General features: G+C 47.0%; 1 protein-coding gene across 1 annotated transcript in view; it reads left to right on the forward strand.

The window, feature by feature from the left end:
- Positions 1 to 20,026, forward strand: part of CSMD2 (CUB and Sushi multiple domains 2) — a 247,823-nt gene that overhangs the window by 65,345 nt on the left and 162,452 nt on the right. Inside the window, exon 5 of the mRNA XM_054292539.1 lies at positions 4,074 to 4,281. Coding sequence (XP_054148514.1) covers positions 4,074 to 4,281 — 208 coding nt within the window. The remainder of the gene's footprint in view (positions 1 to 4,073; positions 4,282 to 20,026) is intronic.

The raw sequence follows: 20,026 nt of genomic DNA on the forward strand, positions 1-20,026 counted from the left end.
AACCCTTAAAAAGCATCTCTTTAAAAGAAATCCTTCAAAACCAACCCTTAGAAATCAACCCTTAAAAACTAACCCTTCAAAATCAACCCATACAAAACCAATCCTCAAAACCCAACTCTTAAAAGCCAGCCCTTAAAAAGCAACTCTTAAAAACCCAATCCTGAAAACCCAACCCTTAAAAACCAACTCTTAAAAAGAAACCCTTAAAAACCAATCCTCAAAAACCAACCCTTCAAAACCAGCTGTGGTGGTTTTAGTTGAAACCAGAAGAAATGTTAGAAATCACAACCATAACCCAGCCCCTAACCAACAACTGATTAAAAAACTTAAAAGAACCCCAAAACAGGAGCCCAGCCCCACAGCAAACCTACCCAGCCCAACCTAACCAAAACAAAACCCAAATGATGCTACCTCTTAACCAACCAGAAGAAAAAACAGAAGTTCCCAAGTATCTTTCATCTTTAAGATGTGTTTTTTCACAAAAGCAGATACAGCTTTCTAGTAACTAAAAGCTTTGCATCACTTCCATAAATATCTCCCATACAAACCCAAAACCACCAACCCTTAAAAAGCAACTCTTAAAAATCAACCCTTAAAAAGCAACTCTTAAAAATCAATCTTTAAAAATCAACCCTTCAAAACGAATCCTTAAAAATCAGCCCTTCAAAATCAGCCCTTACAAACCAGCCCTAAATGGGAAAGTAAACCTGGTGTGGTTGATGGGTTTTGGGTTGTGGTTAATGGGTTTTTGATGGGTTCCTCAAGGCTTTTGGGTTTTGGGGGAATATTGGGAAGGTTGTGAAGGGCTTGGGGTGTTGGGAATGGGGCACAGCTGCTTTAGCTGCAGTTTCTTGGTCCCTGGACAAGTAAATTAAATTAAACCCCAATTTTACAGGTGGCAGGACAAAGGGGGATGGCTTTAAACTGAAAGAGAGTGGGTTTAGATTAAATATTAGGAGGAAATTCCTCCCTCTGAGGGACTGGGGTTGATTTCCCAGAGAAGTTGTGGTTGCTCCATCCTTGGAAATGTCTAAGGCCAGGTTGCAGCAACCTGGGATTGTGGAAAATGTCCCTGCCCATGGAATGGGGTGAAAGGAGATGATCCTGAAGCTCCAAACCAACCATGATCCCATGATTATCCCAAAAATCAGGCACCTCCCCAAGCCTACAGGTTTTCCAGCTCAAACGCTGGAAACGGGACTGGATTTTCTGCTTCCCAGTGCCAGATTCCCTCTCCTGTGGCACATCCCAGGGTGGCTGTGGTGCTGTGCTGCAGGAAAGGTGGATCTGTGCAGGGCTGGGATGTTCCCTGCCTTGGGAGAGGCAAAACAATTTTTACTGAAAATTTATGCAGAACAATTCATACTGAACAATTTATACTGAAAATTTATACTCAACAATTTATACTGAAAATTTACACTGAATTTATATGAACAATTTATACTGAAACCAATTCCCAACTTCCTGCCGGTTTAAGGGCAGGGAAACTTCAAAATTCCTTTATCAGTTCAGCCTTGCTAATTATGCTCCCAGGGGGGCTGGGGAGTGTGTAAACACACAAATATCTGTGTTCTTCCACCAAAAACATTTGCTGCTGCTCCTGAAGTCTCTTCCCCTCGATTCCCTGTGTACTTGAGCAGAGCATCTCCTATTGATTGCTTTTATTGACTCTGCCTGAGCGATCAATCAGCCCCTGGGCCGTGGAGCTGCGCCTTCAAGTGAGCAAATATTGGTTGCTTGGGGTGTTTTTAATGCTCCCTTGGATGGGTTACAGGCACAGAGGTGTGTTGTGCCTCTCAGTGGGGTTTTTTGGGGGTATTTCCCTGCTGGTTTGGGCCAGGAGTGTTTAGGGGAAAGCTCAGAGTGATTTGAGAGAGGGCTGCTTATTCCTGATGTTTTTTATGATTGATTGTGATGATTTTCTCCAAATTAGGATGGTCTTTGCCACTTTTATAATACTTTTTTTAAATTTAATTTTATTTTTTGAGTTTCACTGGAGGTGAAAATACAGAATCAAGGGATGAAGGATCATTGATTCCAGCTCCTGGCCCTGCACAGACACCCCAAAATCCCACCTTGAGAGTGATGTCCAAACATTCCTGGAGCTCTGGCAGCCTTGGGAATGTTCCCATTCCCTGGGCAGCCTGGGCAGTGCCCAGCACCCTCTGGATGCCCTAAATCCACCCTAATATTCCATCAGGAGGAGCTGCAGCCCCTCTGAGCTCTGCCCACAATCTCCTCCTCTCCAAGTGCCCTCAGCTGCCCCTTCACCATTCCTGGCCCTCCTCTGGACCCTCTAAAAGGTCAAATTCCCTGAAATTCCACCTTGAGAACGGGCAAAGCAACGCCTTGGTGGGAGAAAAGGGAATTCCCTGCCTGGAGGGAGCAGTTCCCTCTGCTCTGACAGCATTTTCCCAGAGTCTCCTCCTTGCCCAGCTTCGCTCAGCATTTGTGGAGGAAACCCCAGGGAGGGAGGGATTAATCCTGACCCCAGCTGGTGCTGGAGCTGAGGGTTGGCACCATTTCCATTGCTGAGATCCCCTCTCCAGCTGGAGGAGAAGCCCAGCTTTGCATTTCCACCCTGAAGTGCCAAACTCGTGTTTGATTTCAATGTGTCCCTTCCAGTCTGGAGCCCAGCGCTGGGGCTGGTGGCACCTGAGCTGCTCCAGGGAGGAGGAGGATCCAGGGAATGGCTCCAAGGGCAGCACAAAATCTGCTTTTCAGCTGCTCTGGTGGAGCTGTGCCTGCAGCTGAGCTTGCATCTATGATTCCTCGTGAAGGCTGAGCTAGAACAGAGGCTGGGCAGAGCTAAAGAATAAAGCAGGGAGAAAAAAGGCCTCAATGGATCCACCTTGGGCAGCACAAGAGCCCAGCCAGGGCTGCACCCAAGATGAACCAAAATGGTCACAAAATGGATGACTGCTTACAAGGTCTCACACTTTTATAAGTTCTGCTCCATTTGCGTATTGGAGTTCATTGTCCAATTCCAGCTTTAGCCCATGCAGTCCCACTCTGCTTGTTTTTCTCACTTCATTCCACGTTGTTTGTGCTCTTGGGCTGAGATTTGGATCATTTCTCCTTGGTGCCCAGCTGGAGCAGGAATTGTTTTGTCTCCCTGCTCTGTGCACAGAGCTCACCATCCCCTCATATGAAGCCCAGACCCACACACTAAAGCAGCACAGAACCTGAAAAAATACAAAAGCCAAACCTGAAGCATCATCTCCATCCCTAAGAGGGGGCAGTGACCCCTCCCCTGTCCAAAAAGGGGTTTGGCTGTGTCTTGGTTTGGAAAGCCAGGAGTCTCCTAAGGAAGGCAGGTGCCTCCCCTGAAATGGAGAAAAAGAACCCCTCCCTTTTTCTGAATTTCTATACATTTTAAATTAAGGGGGTCTCAGGCAAAAAATATGGGAGCAGGAAATAACAGTTCTTTAATAGGGAAGAAAATAAAAGGATAAAATAAACAATGCAGTGAACTAAACCAACACTGCCAGAGTCAGAACCCAACCTGACACCCTGTGGGTCAGGCTGTTGGCAGCAGTCCCATTGGAATTGTGGCTCAGCCCTCCTGCAGTGCCAGGGCTGGTTCTGCTGGAGCAGGGATCCTGGAGAAAGGTGCAGTCTCTGCCTCTGAAGATCCAGGGGCAGAGGCAGCTGCTGTTCCTCTGGGCAATCCAGTGCAGAAGCCGTGCTGGTGTTCCAGAATCTCCAGATTCTATCCGGGTAGGAATGTTTGAAATCTCCAGATTATATCCAGGTAGGAATGCTTGGCTCCTCCCTCTGGGCTCCCATCTCCCAATGGGATGCTGTAGTTCTTATCAGCCATGCAGGGACATTCCATAGCTGTTATCAGCAGGTGTCTCCCTAGTTGTGGAAGAGATAAGGAAAACTGCCCACTTAACAGAAGACAAATGCCATACAGATGGTGGTAAACAGAATACAATTTGCTGATAAGCAGAATACAATTCTCATGATGAACAGAATACAATTTGCTTGGCAATCCAGGGCAGGCTGGGACTTTGGGCTGGACTTTGGGGCCTTTGGGCACTCAGGGCTCACCCTGGCCTTTGTTTCAGCTGATGATGCCTGCGGAGGGACCCTGCGGGGCCAGAGCGGGATCATCTCCAGCCCCCACTTCCCCCTGGAGTATGGCAACAATGCAGACTGCACCTGGACCATCCTGGCCGAGCCTGGGGACACCATTGCCCTGGTGTTCATGGATTTCCAGCTGGAGGATGGATATGATGTTCTGGAAGTTGCTGGCACGGAGGGATCCTCGCTCTGGTAGGTTCCTGCTGGGTTCGTTCCTTGTAGGGTGGTGCTTTGTGGGGTACTCATGGTCTGTGTGGGCACAGCCAAACTTGACAGGGGGCTCAGAGGGAGAAGTTTGGGCCTGAAGGAGGGGAAATTGCCAATTATTCCCTGTGGTTTCCTTCTGGAATGTGGGATTTGCTTGGTAAACTCTGCAGTGGGCACTGGCTGCTCTGAGTCCTGATGTCTGCAATGAGAGTCGTCGTGTGGCTGTGTAGAAGAAGAAAGATTTTTAAAAATCCCAAACAAAATCACCCAGCCTCTGAGAACCCTTCAAACCCTGCCACACTCAAGCCTTGGTTTTGCTAAATGTTCTGATGATTGCTAAGCCCATTGGTGTTGATGAGCTTCTGGAAATGTTTCACCAGATCCACTTGTCCATGGTACAGGGGACAGAATTCCAGCCCCCCTCTCATCCCAGGGGTTGCCTGGAAAATGCTCTCAGAAATATTGCTTAGATTTAGGATAAAAGCCAATATTTCCAATATTCAGGAGCCACCCCAGTGCTCTGAAGGCAGGGGAAATAAGGATCTGCAGAGGGAATTTGAGGTGTTCCTCCTGTTGGTTTTATAGCAAAGGACACGGTGATCACCATCAAAGGGTTAAAAGTCCTGACTGGCAGCAAGTGGAAGGTCCTGGAAGTTGGATTTAAACCAAACATCCCTCTGGAAGGGAAGAATGAAGCTTTTGAAATAATCAGGTGTTGCCTGGGATTATCAGCAGCGAGTTAAATTGTGATTATTTGTGAGGATCCTGTTGCAAATCCCATTTATTTGAGTGATTTATCCTGGCTGGCAATTCTGAGGGAACAGCATTGGAGTGTTTAGGGTGTATTGATGGGAGGGAAGTTGCCATTTACCACGTCCCAATTGTTTACTGTTCCCAGGCCCCTTTGGAAAATTAGATGTTGCTGTTTGATGAAAAAAAGCCTGGGCTGGTTTTATTAGAATGCATTAATATTTTAGGGCACTGGTGGTTCGTAGGCACTCAGCTGTGCTGGCTGGGAAGATGGATGGAGCTGGTTAAAAAACATTATTCAGCCTGGAGGTGTTGCCAAAGCAGAGCTGTGTCTTGTCATGTCAAAAATAAAACAAAGCCTGGCAGAGGGAACCTGCTGGAAAAATAAAATTAATTAATTAATAAAATTAATAAACTCCTCGTAAATACAGCAGGGGAAAAATTACTTTAAATTGTGGGGAATGTAAGCCTGGCTTTGAGCTGAGCCTGTAGTGCATATACAGTCTTTAAAAGTGAGATTAAAGCCTGGTTTAAGTTTTACAGGTGTCACTTTGGGGCTCGTTGGAGGGAGAAATGATGGATTTGCATCCCTGCTCCCCTCCAGGTGTCCATGTGCTGCATCCCTGGGGCTGCCTTTCCTCCCACACCTTTCCCTGGCTGAGCTCAGCCCTTTTCGGGATCCCCTGGCCCCAGCAACAGGAATTCCCCCCTGGCAGAAGTTGTTCCTGTTTTTTGTGGTGCATCCCCGAATTTCCCATCCCCGAATTTCCCATCCCCGAATTTTACATTCCTGAATTTCACATCCTTGAATTTCTCATCCCCCGAATTTCCCATCCCCGAATTTCCCATCCCTGAATTTCCCATCCCCGAATTTCCCATCCCCGAATTTCCCATCCCTGAATTTCCCATCCCCGAATTTCCCATCCCCGAATTTCCCATCCCAGAATTTCCCATCCCAGAATTTCCCATCCTTGAATTTCACATCCCCAAATTAATTTCACATCCCTGAATTTCACATCCCCGAATTTCCTATCCCCAAATTAATTTCACATCCCTGAATTTCAGATCCCCAAATCTCCCATCCCTGAATTTCCCATCCCCGAATTTCCCATCCCCAAATTTCCCATCCCCAAATTTCCATCCCCGAATTTCACATCCCTGAATTTCACATCCCCAAATTTCCATCCCCAAATTTCCCATCCCCGAATTTCACATCCCCAAATTTCCCATCCCTGAATTTCCAGCCAGCCCCAGCCCATTCCAGGCCATCTCATTTCTCATTCCTGAAGGAAACTTTGCAGTCCCACAAGTGGAATTGCAAAGAAGTCTTGTTTGGAATTTCATCTCTCCGAGCTGGCCCGGTAATTAAATTCAGATGAGTCAGTTCTCAATAATTTTTGCCCGTAGGGGGAAAAAAACCTGGTGCTCCTGTCTCATCTTTAACCATGCTGATGTGATTCAGCAGGAAAAGAGAGCTCAAACCCCTTTTTCCCTCTTCTGCCTATGAAAAAAACGGATTTTAATTATTGGTAATAGGGCAGAGAGACTCGCAGCCAATTCTCTTGAAGCCTCTCACAGCTGAATATTTCAAATATTTCATTTTCTGAGCATTCTGAGTAGTTTTAGTCATGGCCAGGGCTGGGCACAAATAAACAAAATTCAATTTCATCAGGAGGATAATTCCTGTGTGTTTCCAAGCTAGGGAATGGCACCTAATGATGATATTTATGAGCCCATTAACTCAGCACTTCAAGTAACCTTGACTTGACCTGCTCTTAGAAAAACCTGCATTACCATTCACCCTCCCAGCTTTAAAAATGGATTTTTTTGGGTTTCTTTTTTATGAGCCAGCTTGCTTTAAGTGCCTTCCCATTGATCCCACATGCTGGAGAATCCTGAGCTGGGTTTCCTTTGCTCCCCAACCTGTTGGATGTGAATCCCGCAGGAAGAATTCCAAGGGAGCAGTTTTGAGACAGATTAATAAAATCACACTTCTAACAGCTCTTTCAGCCAGATTTTGGGCCCAGATTGCCTTGAGAGGGGAGAAATAAAATCCTAAAAGCAGGAAGGGGGAAGGAGCGGGGTGGGATGAGCCTGTGGGGTGGTTGCTTTAATAACAAGGTTTTCCAGATCTTTTCTCTCCATGGTGTTTTTTAAATGAGAAGGAGTGGGATTTTCATTGGGAATTGTCTCTGATTTGCCTCGGATGTTCTGGACATTCAGGAGATGTTTCTGATTGGAAGATTTATACTTTTAAGATGGAGAAGGTTGCTTTACTAACGAGGCATTCCACATCTTTTCTATCCATGGTGTTTTTTGGATGGGAGGGAGTGACTGGGATTTTCAATGGGAATTGTCTCTGATCTGCCTGGGATGTTCTGGAGCTTCAGGAGATGTTTCTGATTGGAAAATTTGTTTAAATTTATTTAAAAAACTTTTAGGATGGAGATAGTTGCTTTAATAACGAGGCCTTCCGGATATTTCATATCCATGGTGGTTTTTGGATGGGGGGGGAGGGACTGGGATTTTCACTGGGAATTGTGCTGCTGTTGCTGTGTCGTGGGCTTCAGATCACAAAATGCTCTGAGCCTTTTTGGGGTTTATTTTAGGAAACTTGCATCAGCTGTCACATTGCCCCAATGCCTCCCACTCCTTGAGCCTTTCCCTGTCATTCCCCCTGGGATCCAGTTTCTGCTCCTTGATTTTCTCTTGATAATCCCATGCTGAGGGAATGTGGTGGGAGAAGCAGGGCTGCAAGTGAGGAGCAAACCCTGGGAGTTTATTCCTGTCTGAGTTCAGTTCCTCCCCCTCAGTGCCTCGTCTTCCTTTTGCCTCTCCAACCTTGGCACTGCAATTTCTTCCCTTGCACAAAATCCTTTTTTTTCTCTGTTTTTTTTTCATTTCGTTTGTGTTAAATTCCTTTTGGCTTCATGCTGTGATTCCCTGGAAAAGGAACCTGCCCCAGCACGTGCATGTGAATTACTGCACTCACTTCCAGCACAGCTGTGCCAGATGTGAAGGCAGCACAGGCACCTCAGGGTGCTCCAGATGTTGAGCAGTAGGTGAAAACAAAAGTGCCCATGTACCTGGTGAGCCTGTGAGAACCAAGAACCTTGGAATTCCAGTTCCTCTGGTTGATTTTATGGGTTTTTTTCTGGAACTGAGCTCAGGGGACCCCTTGAGGCCATCAGCCCTTCCTGGAAGGGCATTTGTGAAATTCTATTGTTTTCTGAGACCCTTTGGGGCCATCAGCCCTTCCTGGAGGAACATTTCTGAAATTCTGTTGTTTTCTGAGATCCCTTGTGTCCATCAGCCCTTCCTGGAGCAGCATTTCTGAAATTCTCTCGTTTTCTGAGACCCTTTGGGGCCATCAGCCCTTCCTGGAGCAGCATTTCTGAAATTCTCTCATTTCCATGTTCCTGAGACCGTTTGGATCCATCAGCCCTTTCTGGAGGACCATTTCTGATCATGTCTCTTGTTTCTCTGTTTCTGAGACCCCTTGAATCCATCAGTCCTTTCCAGAGCAGCGTTTGTGAAGTTCTCTCTCATTCCCATGCCTTGGATCCGTCAGCCCTTCCTGGAAGAGCATTTCTGGAATCCTCTCATTTTCTGTGACACTTTGGGGCCATCAGCCCTTTCTGGAGGAGGATTTGTGATGTTGTCTCTTTTTTCCTGAGACCCTTTGGATCCACCAGCCCTTTCTGGAGTAGCATTTCTAAAATTCTCTCTCATTCCCATGCTCCTGAGACCCCTTGGATCCATCAGCCCTTTCTGGAGCAGCATTTTTGAGGTTCTCTCTTTTTTCCTGAGACCCCTTGGAGCCATCAGCCCTTCGTGGAGCAGCATTCCTGAAATCTCCTCGTTTCCATGTTCTCTGATTTCCCCGTTTGGTGGAAGATTTTTGCAGGAACCATCAGCATTTCAGCAGCTCCTCTCAACTCCCTTTCCCCATCCCTAGGTGCAGCTGACCCTTCCCTCCCCAGCCCCTCAGTCTGTCTCTAAGTGGTTCCCAAAAGTCATTAAAAGCTCTGGGATGCTCTGGGATTCCCTCATGCCGTCCCTCTGGCCAGCCCCTCTCTCTGCACACGCCTTGTGCTCTCAGAGCTGCAGGTCCTGGAGGTCACAGCTTCACATGGAGCTGCTGATGGGGTGCTGGAAAGCTCCTCAGTGGGAGCTCCTAATGAACCAACCCCTTTTCTTTCCATCAAAGCAGCTTCTGATCCTGCCGTGGTGGCCTCGGTGCTTTCAGCTCCTCGTTTTCATCTCGGAGCTGCCTGTGAAGTCCACGCAAGGGCTCTGGCTCCAGAGAGAGGATTTTGTGCTTTGGGATGTGTTCCTGGTGAAAAAATGCACATTTTATGATTGGCTTTTTGCAAATATTCAAATGAATATTATGTGTGTTATGTTAGAAAGTTATGTTGGATTAATTTTTTAAGTAGTGTGTCAAATATAGTTTTAGGTTATAACAAAATATTAAAATAGAAACGATGCATGTGGGATATTTTTTTTAAGAATGGGATGAGGTACTTGCACCAGATAGCAGCCACAGGACACCTAAATCTTTCAGAAAAAAAGAATTTATTGCTCCATTATCAGAAGAAATGAAATTCTTCCCACCTTGCTCAGCCCTGAAGACTCTATCAGGATTCAGAGTGTGAAAAACGCCAATCACTTGTTTTTAAATTTTTAGAAGTTTAATGGTAATAAAATGATTATAAAAATAGTAATACAATTAGAGTAATAATAATTTGGACAATTTGAATTAGGACAATATGAGACAATAAAAGCAAAGAGTTATGGACAGTCCAGGTATCTTTTCTGGGCAGCACAAGCCTAAAAAAGGACCCACGTTAACAGAGGATTAACCCTTAAAAAACAACAAACTGTTGCATATTCAAACACCTCATACATGATGCATAAATTCCTGGGAGTGGTGGTGGGGAAATTCCAGCCTTTGGAATTCCTGCACTCCAGGTTTTATATGAAGATGGATTTCCTCTGTGAAGAGCAGGAATTTGTGGGTCAGGGAGCTGTTTTGTCCTGCTGGAGCTCTGGATTCCAGGAGGCAGAGGTGATGGCTTCCAACCATCCCTGAGCATCCTTGGTGCTGGTGGCAAGTTCAGGGATTGGGAATGTTTTGGACTGAGAGGTTTGTGCTGCCACATTGTCCCAGAGCTCTTGGCACTGCTGGGAATGCTGGAAGGAAGCAGAAGGTGGGATTTGGAGGAGCTCCATAGCTGGAAATGCTGGAAGGAAGGATTTGGAGGAGTTCATAGTTTGTGGATTTTCCTGGAGGGAAGGGAAGGTGGGATTTGGAGGAGTTCCATAGCTGGTGGATATTCCTGGAGGGAAGGGGAAGGTTTCAACCTGAATGTGGAGCAGCAGAACCCACTGCTCCCTGCTCCTGGCTGCCATTCCTTCTCCTGGGAAGCATCTACTTCCCAAATCCTGCCCTGGGACATGGCAGGGACAGACAAACCCCTGTGACAAGGCCTCATGACCTCTCCCCTTCAATCCAATCAAACAGGATCACATCCCATCCCACTTTCTCCCCAGAGTTACTTTTCCGTGCATTAACGTGATGAATTCCATTTGCTGCATGGTGGAGAGCTTTTAATGAATATTCAGACTGGGAAGGAGATGCTTTTAGGCTGAAAATGACCCTGATAATGGTTAAATTGCCCTTTTTATCCCAATTTGTCCTTTCTTTGTTGTTTGGTCACCTCAGGGGCAAAGATCTCCATGGAAAGGTCAATGCTGTGTGATCCTGAATCCCAAGGGATGAGAGGCAGGGAAGCCTGTGATAGCAGAGGGAAAAAAAAATCCCTGAAGGTCATTAATTCTTAATTTCTTCCTGTGTTTGTCCTGCAAACACACGTTTGAAGAGTAAAAAAAAAGAGGTTTTTGCAAGAAACCTCAATAGCTGTAATCTGAAAAGAGTTTTGGTTTTTTTTTGATACTGAGACTGAGTCTGACATGCCTGGCTGGAAGCTGAGAAAAATATTGGAACCTCCTTCAGGATGTGACCCAAAATATAGACTGTAAAGCAGTGAATAATACCTAGATTTGGCAGGGGAAGGAGGCTTGAAGGAAGTGCCGATGATGTTTTGGGTTGTAAAAAGTCGGATATTTGGAATTCTCTTTAAAACACTGTCACAGCAGAACACTGATTCCTCCCAGCTAAAGCAAGGATTTGGACAAACGTTGGTGGGAAAGATCAGTGTCTTCACTCTGAGGTGTTCCAGGAGCTGTCTGTGCCTTTTTGCCTTTTTTTTTTTTTTTTTTTCATGTTCAGACACCAATTGCTGTCATTTTCACGCCGCTGGGCTGAGCTGTGCCTGTGCAGGGAGGTCTCTCCTTGCACAGGGATCCAGGGAGCTGCGTTTTGGTGTCAGGATGTGTCTGCCAGAGCTGATAACACCCGTGTTCTACACCCTCCCTTATCTGCAGCTTCAAAGGGAGCAGCGCAGACACCTCGGATGCTTTCAAAGGCCTCTCCCTGCTGGGCTTTCTGCAGGCCCCACTCAGGGATGTTTTTCTGCTATTTACAAGTTGTTTCAAGGATGGAATCACTTTGTTTTCAGACGTCAGCTGCCTCACAAAATGTGGTTTAAATGCTCTTTGCCTGCTGGATTTTGCCTGGCTGGGTTTGCTGCAGCTGCTCCCAGCACATTTCCCTTCCCTGGGCTCCGTTTCCATCACTCCCTGCAGCTGGGAATCACCACTGCTGGACCCATTCCGTGCCGGGTTCATCTCTCTGCCCTTAAAATTATTTTTTAGGGGATGTCTGAGTCTCAGGGGAGGAGAATATCAGCGTTTCAAAGAGTAGGGAAACACCAACATGCCTTGGTGCAGTTCCTCTTGAGAGGGCAGAGGAAACAAAGTGTGGCCACAGCGTGGGAAAAACAAAGTCAGAAATTGGAATTGTGTTCCCAGAGCTGGGATTTGTTAATCTTGATGTGTTTTCAGAGCTGGGCTGTTGTATCTGTTACCCCTGGTGTATTTACAGAGTTGGGCCGTTGTATCTCTTATTCCTGGCCTATTTTCAGACTGGGTTGTTGTATCTGTTACTCCTGGTATATTTTCAGAGCTGAGTTGATGTATCTGTTACTCCTGGTGTATTTATAGAGCTGGGCTGTTTTATCCTTTACTCCTGGTGTATTTTCAGAGCTGGGCTGTTGTATCTCTTATTCCTGGTCTATTTTCAGAGCTGAGTTATTGTATCTGTTACTCCTGGTGTATTTATAGAACTGGGCTGTTGGATCTGTTACTCCTGGTGTATTTTCAGAGCTGGGTTGTTGTATCTCTTACTCCTGGTGTGTTTTCAGAGCTGGACTGTTACATCTGTTACTCCTGGTGTGTTTTCAGAGCTTGGCACAGTTCTGTTCTGTTCTGGCCTGGCAGGTTGGGATCTCTTCAGCTCCTGCAGGGCTTGGCTGTGACAATTTGGCTGTGTCACAGTGAGCAGGGGTTGATTTTTGCCTCCCAGGGACGTTTCTGGTGCCTGGGTTTGGAGTGGGGATCAGGGAAGATGCCCAGTAAATATTGGAGGATTAGGAATGAACAGAATGCTGTTGGCAGCTCATGTCCAAGGATTGCTTTACTGGCTGGAATTCCCACAGAATCCTGGAAGGGTTTGGGTTGGAAGGAACCTTAAATCCCTTAAATTCCATCCTATTCCACCCTGTGCCATGGCAGGGACAGCTACCACTGTCCCAGGCTGCTCCAGACCCCATCCAGCCTGGCCTGGGACACTTCCAGGGCTGGAACATCCACAGTTTCTCTGGCAAATCCAATAAAAAACCCCAAAAACTCCATCAGCCCTCTCTGTTCTTTTAAAACAATCCCATTCCTTTGATAATTCCCAGTTGGAGCACAAGGGGAATACCCAGCTCTTCCTGCTCTCCTTTATCCCTTTGTCTTTCTCCCACTCTTTCTAAATTAATTTTATAATCATCCTTTAAATGACGGAGCAGCTCAAATTAGCTCTTTTAGCCAGAATTACCTGCATTAAAGATCTCCCTTAAAAAAAAAAGAAAAGCATAAAGGTAATTAATAGCTTCAATTATTGTAATGTGGCTTAGCTTGTGCTTTTTCTCTTGGAAAAACCTGGTTTTGATAAGTCAGCTGTTCTTAAAAGGGGGGAAAAAAATAACAGAAGTGCTTCAGGCTGGAAGGAATTTGGAAATCAGGTTGTTCCCTGTAATGTCAGAGAATAAATTACCCCCATTGATCCTGGAGCAGTGCCCCGTGCTCCAAGCAGCCCTGTGGGAAGGGGAGTGCTCAGAGAGGATTTGGGTTTTTTTTTTTTTTTTGCCCAGTCACAGGAGCTCTGTGTGAGTTTGAAATCCAAAGGATATTTGTTCAAAGCCGCACTGGAATTTCTGGAGCCTGGAAGTGACTCAAAGGCAAAGGGGAAAGCAAAGGGAAATCTTGAAAGAGGTTTCAGAGCTGCTGTGTGATGGGTGAGGGGGAGGCTGGGGATGGCAGAGCTGGTTTGGGACAGGGATGGAGACAGGGAAAGGGACAGGGATGGGGACATGGCTGGGGACAGGGATGGGGACAAGGACAGGGACAGGGATGGGGACAGGGACAGGAGCTGCTCCCAGCCCTGGAGCTCTGGATCCTGCCTCAGGAAGGGACAGGAGGGCACTGGGGATGCTCAGGGGTCTCTGCTGCTCCTCTGGATTCCCTCCTGCTACTGCTGGGCAGGAGGTGCTGTGCCCAGATGGGTGCGGTGCCAGGAGTTTTCTGTGCCAGGTGGATCCTGTATCTAGATGGGAACTGTGCCCAGGTGGGTGCTGCTCTTAGGTGGATGCTGTGCCCAGGTAGATGCTGCGCCAGGAGTTTTCTGTGCCAGGTCGATCATGTATTTTGGTGGGGGGGTCTACCCAGGTAGATGCTGTGCCCAGGTGGATCCTATATCTAGATGGGAGCTGTGATCAGGTAGATGCTGTGTCCTGGTGGGTGCTGTGCCCTGGTGGGTGCTGGGGCAGGTAGAACATGTATCCAGGTGTGTCCTGTGCCCAGGTGGGTGCTCTGGGCAGGTGGGTGCTGTTCCAGAAGTTTTCTGTGCCAGGTGGATTCTGTACCCAGGTGTGTTCTGTGCCCAGGTAGAGGCTGTGTCCTGTGCCCCGGTGGGTGCTGTGCCAGGAATTTTCTGTGCCCAGGTGGATCCTGTATCTAGGTGGGTGCTGTGCCCAGGTGAGTCCTGGGCAGGTGGGTGCTATGCCAGGTGAATCCTGTACCCAAGTGTGTTCTGTGCCCAGGTGAATCCTGTATCTAGGTATGTTCTCTGCCCAGGTAGATTCTGTGTGCTCTGCCCAGGTGGGTGCTGTGCCAGGAGTTTTCTATGCCCAGGTGGATCCTGTATCTAGGTGGGGGCTGTATCCAGGTGGGTGCTATGCCAGGTGGATCCTGTACCCAAGTGTGTTCTGTGCCCAGGTTGATTCTGTGTTCTCTGCCCAGGTGCTGTGCCCAGGTGGGTGCTGGGGCAGGTAGGTGCTATGCCAGGTGGATCCTGTTCCCAGATTGATGCTGGGGCAGGTAGATCATGTATCCAGGTGTGTCCTGTGCCCAGGTGGATCCTGTATCCAGGTGTGTTCTGTGCCCAGGTAGATTCTGTGCCCAGGTGGGTTCTATGCCCAGGTGGGAGCTGTGCCCTGTACCCATGTGTGTTCTGTGCCCATGTGTGTTCTGTGCCCATGTGTGTTCTCTGCCCAGGTAGATTCTGTGCCCAGGTGGGTTCTATGCCCAGGTGGGAGCTGTGCCCTGTACCCATGTGTGTTCTGTGCCCATGTGTGTTCTGTGCCTAGGTAGATTCTGTGCCCAGGTGGATTCTGTGCCCTGTGCCCCGGTGAGTGCCCGCCCCTGCTGTTGTTGCTGCCAGTTCTGCTGCCCCAGTGCAAACTGGAACAGTCCCAGTGACACCTCCCTGGGTTTACATTTCCCCACAGCTCAGCAGTGCCTGGATGCCCATTCCAGCCCTGGCACTTGGCAATGTGCCCTGGCACCCTGGCTGAGAGCTGGGCTGGGGAAGGGGCTCCTGATCCAGGGAACCCCCCTGGTCCCCCCTCTCTCACGTTTGTTTGATGTGCACAAGCTCAGGAAAAATCTGCTGCTCTTCTGAACTCTGATTTTTCACCCTCTGATTTCACCCTCATCCTCAATTGAAGAGAGGAAAAAGCTCCTGAGTCTGATGGCTGCACTTGATCATCTTAAAAGTCCTTTCCAGCCTTAACAATTCCCTGAACTGTGTTGCCACATTGCCTCAAAAACCCATTTAAAAGCAGAAATGCTGAAGCAGGAGGGGCTGTGCTCGATATCTGCCCCCCCAGAAAGTCAAAAGCAGAACAATCTCAGTGACTGGCATTTAGAACATTCTGTCATTGATTATTTTTTCCTCTCAAGGCTTTTAAGGAACTATAGATTTTTTAGCCTGAAATTAATATATCGGAATTTTTGTGGGCAGAATAAAACCCTCATTAAATTTTGCAATGTATCAAACAGCTTGCAATTAAAATTCATTTTGAAGTGAGTTAGCAGAAGTTTTGTTAATGTTTAACATCTTTATGGGTGTCATTCTTTGTAAATTTGGACTAATTGAGTCCAAAGGGACAAACTCACGGATTCTGCATTTGCTGTGGATGCCAGGCCTTGCTTCTGCTTTTGGCATTTTTCCCTTTCCTTTATGCAACTTCTGATTTTAGCAAGTTGCCAGGAAAGTAACTTATTTTCTTTTTTTTCTGCCCAACTGCCAAGAATCCATCTTCCTAAATCTCAGAAAAGCTGCAGCAAATCTCTGGGAAAGACAAGCAAGGCTCCACTGACTCCAAGGTGTTTCCTGGTGGGAAGTTTAGGAGATTCCAAATTGGATTTTTTTAGGTTTTCTTTCTAAAAATGTTGCTCTGAACAAGCTGCTCTGGGCATGGAAAAGCCTTGGCTGGTTGTTCCCTGAAACTTGGAGGTTTCCTTGACTGGGACATAAACCAGCTTGAAACATTTTGGAATTGGGAATTTTCATGTTTCTTACTCCACTTGAATATTTTCTGCCAAAACAGTTTATAGAGAGCAGGAAAAGCAGTGGGAAATATTTCAGTGTGTGTGGAATCCCAGACCAGAACCTGTCCTGGTAGAGCTTTAAAATTCCCCTGGATTTGCAGGTGAGGAGGGGTCAGAATTTGCAGAGTTGGTGTTTTGAAGACTCTTCCCAACAAAACCCAAATTTCAATCCAAATTGAACCCAAATTTCAATCCAAATTGAACCCAAATTTAATCCAAACCATGGAAAAAATCTGGAGCAGGCTCTACCAGGGCTGCACTCCTCAAACATCAGCAACATCCAGCTCAGAACAGGCTCTTAATGGCACTTTATTGATTGAAAGGGGAGAGAGTTCATCTGAACTGTGGATAATTCTGGGAATTTCCAGAATTAGGAAATGGATTTGGCTGCTCTGAGGCTGCACCAGGTTTGATTTAAAGGCAGCAGCACAAATAAAATTGTGACTGCACAGGGCTGCTCTCATTTTGCAGGTTCTTGTCTGGTGTCCTGGCTTGAGTTGAGCAGGGAAGATACAAAAAAAGATGCTCAGATCCTCCAAAAAAAGGTGCTCAGATCCTCCTAGAACATTGGAATTCCACAGAATTCCAGGTTGGCTGCAGCCCAGGATGCTGCTGGTGACACTGATGGCAGCTCTGAACCTGCACCAGGTTTGATTTAAAGGCAGCAGCACAAATAAAATTGTCACTGCTTGGGGCTGCTCTTGTCCTGTAGGTTCTTGTCAGATGTCCTGCCTTGAGTTGAGCAAGGAGATTCTGCAAAAAAATGCTCAGATCCTCCAAAAAAAGATGCTCAGATCTTCCAAAAAAAGATGCTCAGATCCTCCTAGAACATTGGAATTCCACAGAATTTCAGGCTGGCTGTAGCCCAGGTTGCTGCTGGTGGCACTGGTGGTGTGTCCTGGCTGGTTCAGGAGCTCAGGGCTCTGCCAGTTCCATGGAATGTCCCCTCCTCTGGAGCAGAATGTGGAATTTCCTCTGAACTGCTCAGGATTGTCCCTTTTTTCCCTTATTTCAGGGTGGGAATTTGCCCTTGGGGTCCCTCAGCTGCTCCCAGAGATTTGTGCTCTGCCCCATCTCCCACACCATTAATGAACAGAACATCACTGGCCCCACATTGTGAAAGTGGATTTTCATTTTCCCCCCAGCAGAAAGGAGATTCAGTATCTGCTCCTTTCCCAGAATTCTGCTTCATTTCCAACTGGAGAACGTTTCAGGATTTTTTATCTGATCAAACCCTTGGAAATAAGGAATGATAGGCAAGTGAGCAGCGACACAACTCACATCAGCTGAGTGGAGAAGGTGCAGATTGATCTCTGAGGAGCTGGGAGAGCAAGAGAAGCTCAGAGCAGCAAAGGGCAGACAGAAAGCAGCTTTAAAAAGCAGGAAATAATAAAGCAGAACTGGCAGCACTCAAGAGTTCCTGCAGTTGGAAAGAATTCACGTTGTGTTAAGGTCACCCACAGAGGCTCCTTACAAAGGACATTTTGCCCTTGTGCGGTTCTTGTTCTGCTGCCTTGGCAGCCGGGATCTGTGCCCTGGGGTGTTGGGAGCTCTTCATGGAGCAGCCCCAGAGCCTGCTCAGCTCAGGTTGTGATGCTCAGCCCTGCCAGGGCTTTGGTGGAGCTGCTCTGGAGGGCAGAGGGGTGAGTTTGGTGTGGCTGGGGTTGAGGCAGGGATTGGGGTCAGCCTGCCAGGTTTGTGTGATGGTGTTCACAGGGGTCTTAGGATGAGGGAAGATTCATAGATCTGACGCCACATTTCAGAAGGCTTGATTTATTATTTTAAGATATATATTACATTAAAACTACACTAAAGGAATAGAGGAAAAGGTTTTATCTCAGAATGCTGGCTAAGCTAAGAATAGAAAAGAATGAATAACAAAGGCAGCTGTCCAGACTCTCTGTCCGAGCCAGCTGCTGTGATTGGCCATTAATTATAAACATCCAACATGGGCCAATCAAAAATCCACCTGTTGCATTCCACAGCAGCAGATAATCATTGTTTACATTTTGTTCCTGAGGCCTCTCAGCTTCTCAGGAGGAAAAAAATCCCAAGGAAAGGATTTTCATGAAAAGATGTCTGCGACATCTTTGGTGACCCTGGTCATAAAAACCTTGTAGGGACTGAGTGGGGAGAGTGTTCTTCTCTTCTCACACTGCCAGGCACAGGCTGGGGGTGTTGGTGTCAGGAAAATTCATCACAAACACCAGAGGTTCATGTCTAAAATGGAGACAGAGGATTCCTTTTACTTTATTCCAATCAAGGCAGAGGCCATGGGGCATTCCCCTGGGATCTCTCCAATTTTTGGAGGACGCAGCCTCCTTTTTATCCCAATTTCCCAGCTGCATTTCCCTTCTCTCTTTCCTCACTGGCTGAGGTATTTGAGAGGCACAAACTTCCCAAATCACCTAATCCATACCCCCTTCTAAGTGTACCCCCCCTTTTTTCTTTTCCTTGTGTCAATCAGTGGAATTCCCATGGAATTAATGGTTCTTCCCATTGTTTCTTTCATCTCTCTGTATCTATATTTATCAGCAGACCCACAGTTTATTTATAAAGACAAATCTCTCATTCCTTTCACTGGGGTGTGTGTGCAGGGCCAGGAGCTGGATTTTGATGGTCTCTGTGTGTTCCTTCCAGAATATTCCATGATTCCATAGTACCCAGGAGAGGAATCACATCCTGGTGTAGCCAATAACATGGATTGTCCAAATCAATTTGTCACCATTTTCAAGATGCCAGCTTTGCCATCCCCATCTCAGTCACACCCAACTGGGACTGTGCAGCTGACGGGAAAGGGATAGAAAATGAACTTTTGTCAAATCAAGCAATTTCTTAAACATCATTAATCCCATTCTACCTGGTGGTTGGAGTCTCCTTCAGGGTTATCTGATGACAGATTTATTTTTTATGTAGAAAATAAATGAATATTTTTTGACACTAGAATGGTTTGGGTTGGAAGGGGTTTAAAGATAATTTAATTCCAACCCCAGCCATAATGTGGATATTCTTAATCTGGGGTGTTTTACAGATTCTGTGGCATTTGACACATTCTGGGGTGTTTGACACATTCTGGGGTGTTTGATGAGAGCTGCAGTTCCCACCCCTGCCTGATGGAACTGGAATGTTGTGGCTTTAAGTGGAATGAGGAAATTCACGAGCCAACCCGTGTTTTATCAGTGTAAATGATGAATTCTGGGAAAGCCAAAACTGGGACTGTCAAGCTGCTGCTCCAATTGCATTTCTGAGAACTCAGCTGCTGATTTTTTGGGGGGGGAAACTAAAAGAAACAGATGGGTTTGGAGTTTGGTGGGGGCGGCACATTATGGAAAACCTGCTCCATGATCTCATCTCAAACTGGGGCTGGGGATTCCCTGTCCCCCAGGGCTGCAGGGCAGGGAGCATCATCTGTGCTGCCCCTAGGAGCGGGAGAGGTGGAAAATCACGTTGGGGGCATCATCTGTGCTGCTCCTGGGAGTGGGAGAGGTGGAAAATCACGTTGGGAGCATCCCTGGCGTGGGCTGGGCCGTGCTGGGTGTGGAAGGAACTCGTTCTTGTGGTGATCTGTGATGTAAATCAAAGCTAACAAGGGGGGCAGGGTGTGCTGCCTCTGCAGCACACTGTGCAGATGGGGATGAGCTCGGGGATGTTCAATCTGTGCTCTCCTGCCTGCAAGATGGGCTTCAAAGAGCCGAGCTGTTGTTCCCCTCGCCGCGGTCCTGGTGGCTCTGAGCTCTCGTGGCTTTTTGGTCCCATTAAAATCAAGCTGTGAACAGAAGCAGGTTATTGATTCTTGAGAGCAGGAGGATCCTTTGGCAGGCAGTTAATGAGCAGAGAACTCTTCCAGGCTCTGATTTTTCAAAGGGTGTTGAAGTTGTAACATCTCAGTTAACGCGTGACAAGGAGCCTGCAAAGCCTC

The sequence above is a fragment of the Melozone crissalis genome, unplaced genomic scaffold (genome assembly GCF_028551555.1).
Source record: "Melozone crissalis strain CALT ecotype California unplaced genomic scaffold, PUWL_Pcris_2 ptg000111l_1, whole genome shotgun sequence".
NCBI classification, from domain to species: Eukaryota; Metazoa; Chordata; class Aves; order Passeriformes; family Passerellidae; genus Melozone; species Melozone crissalis.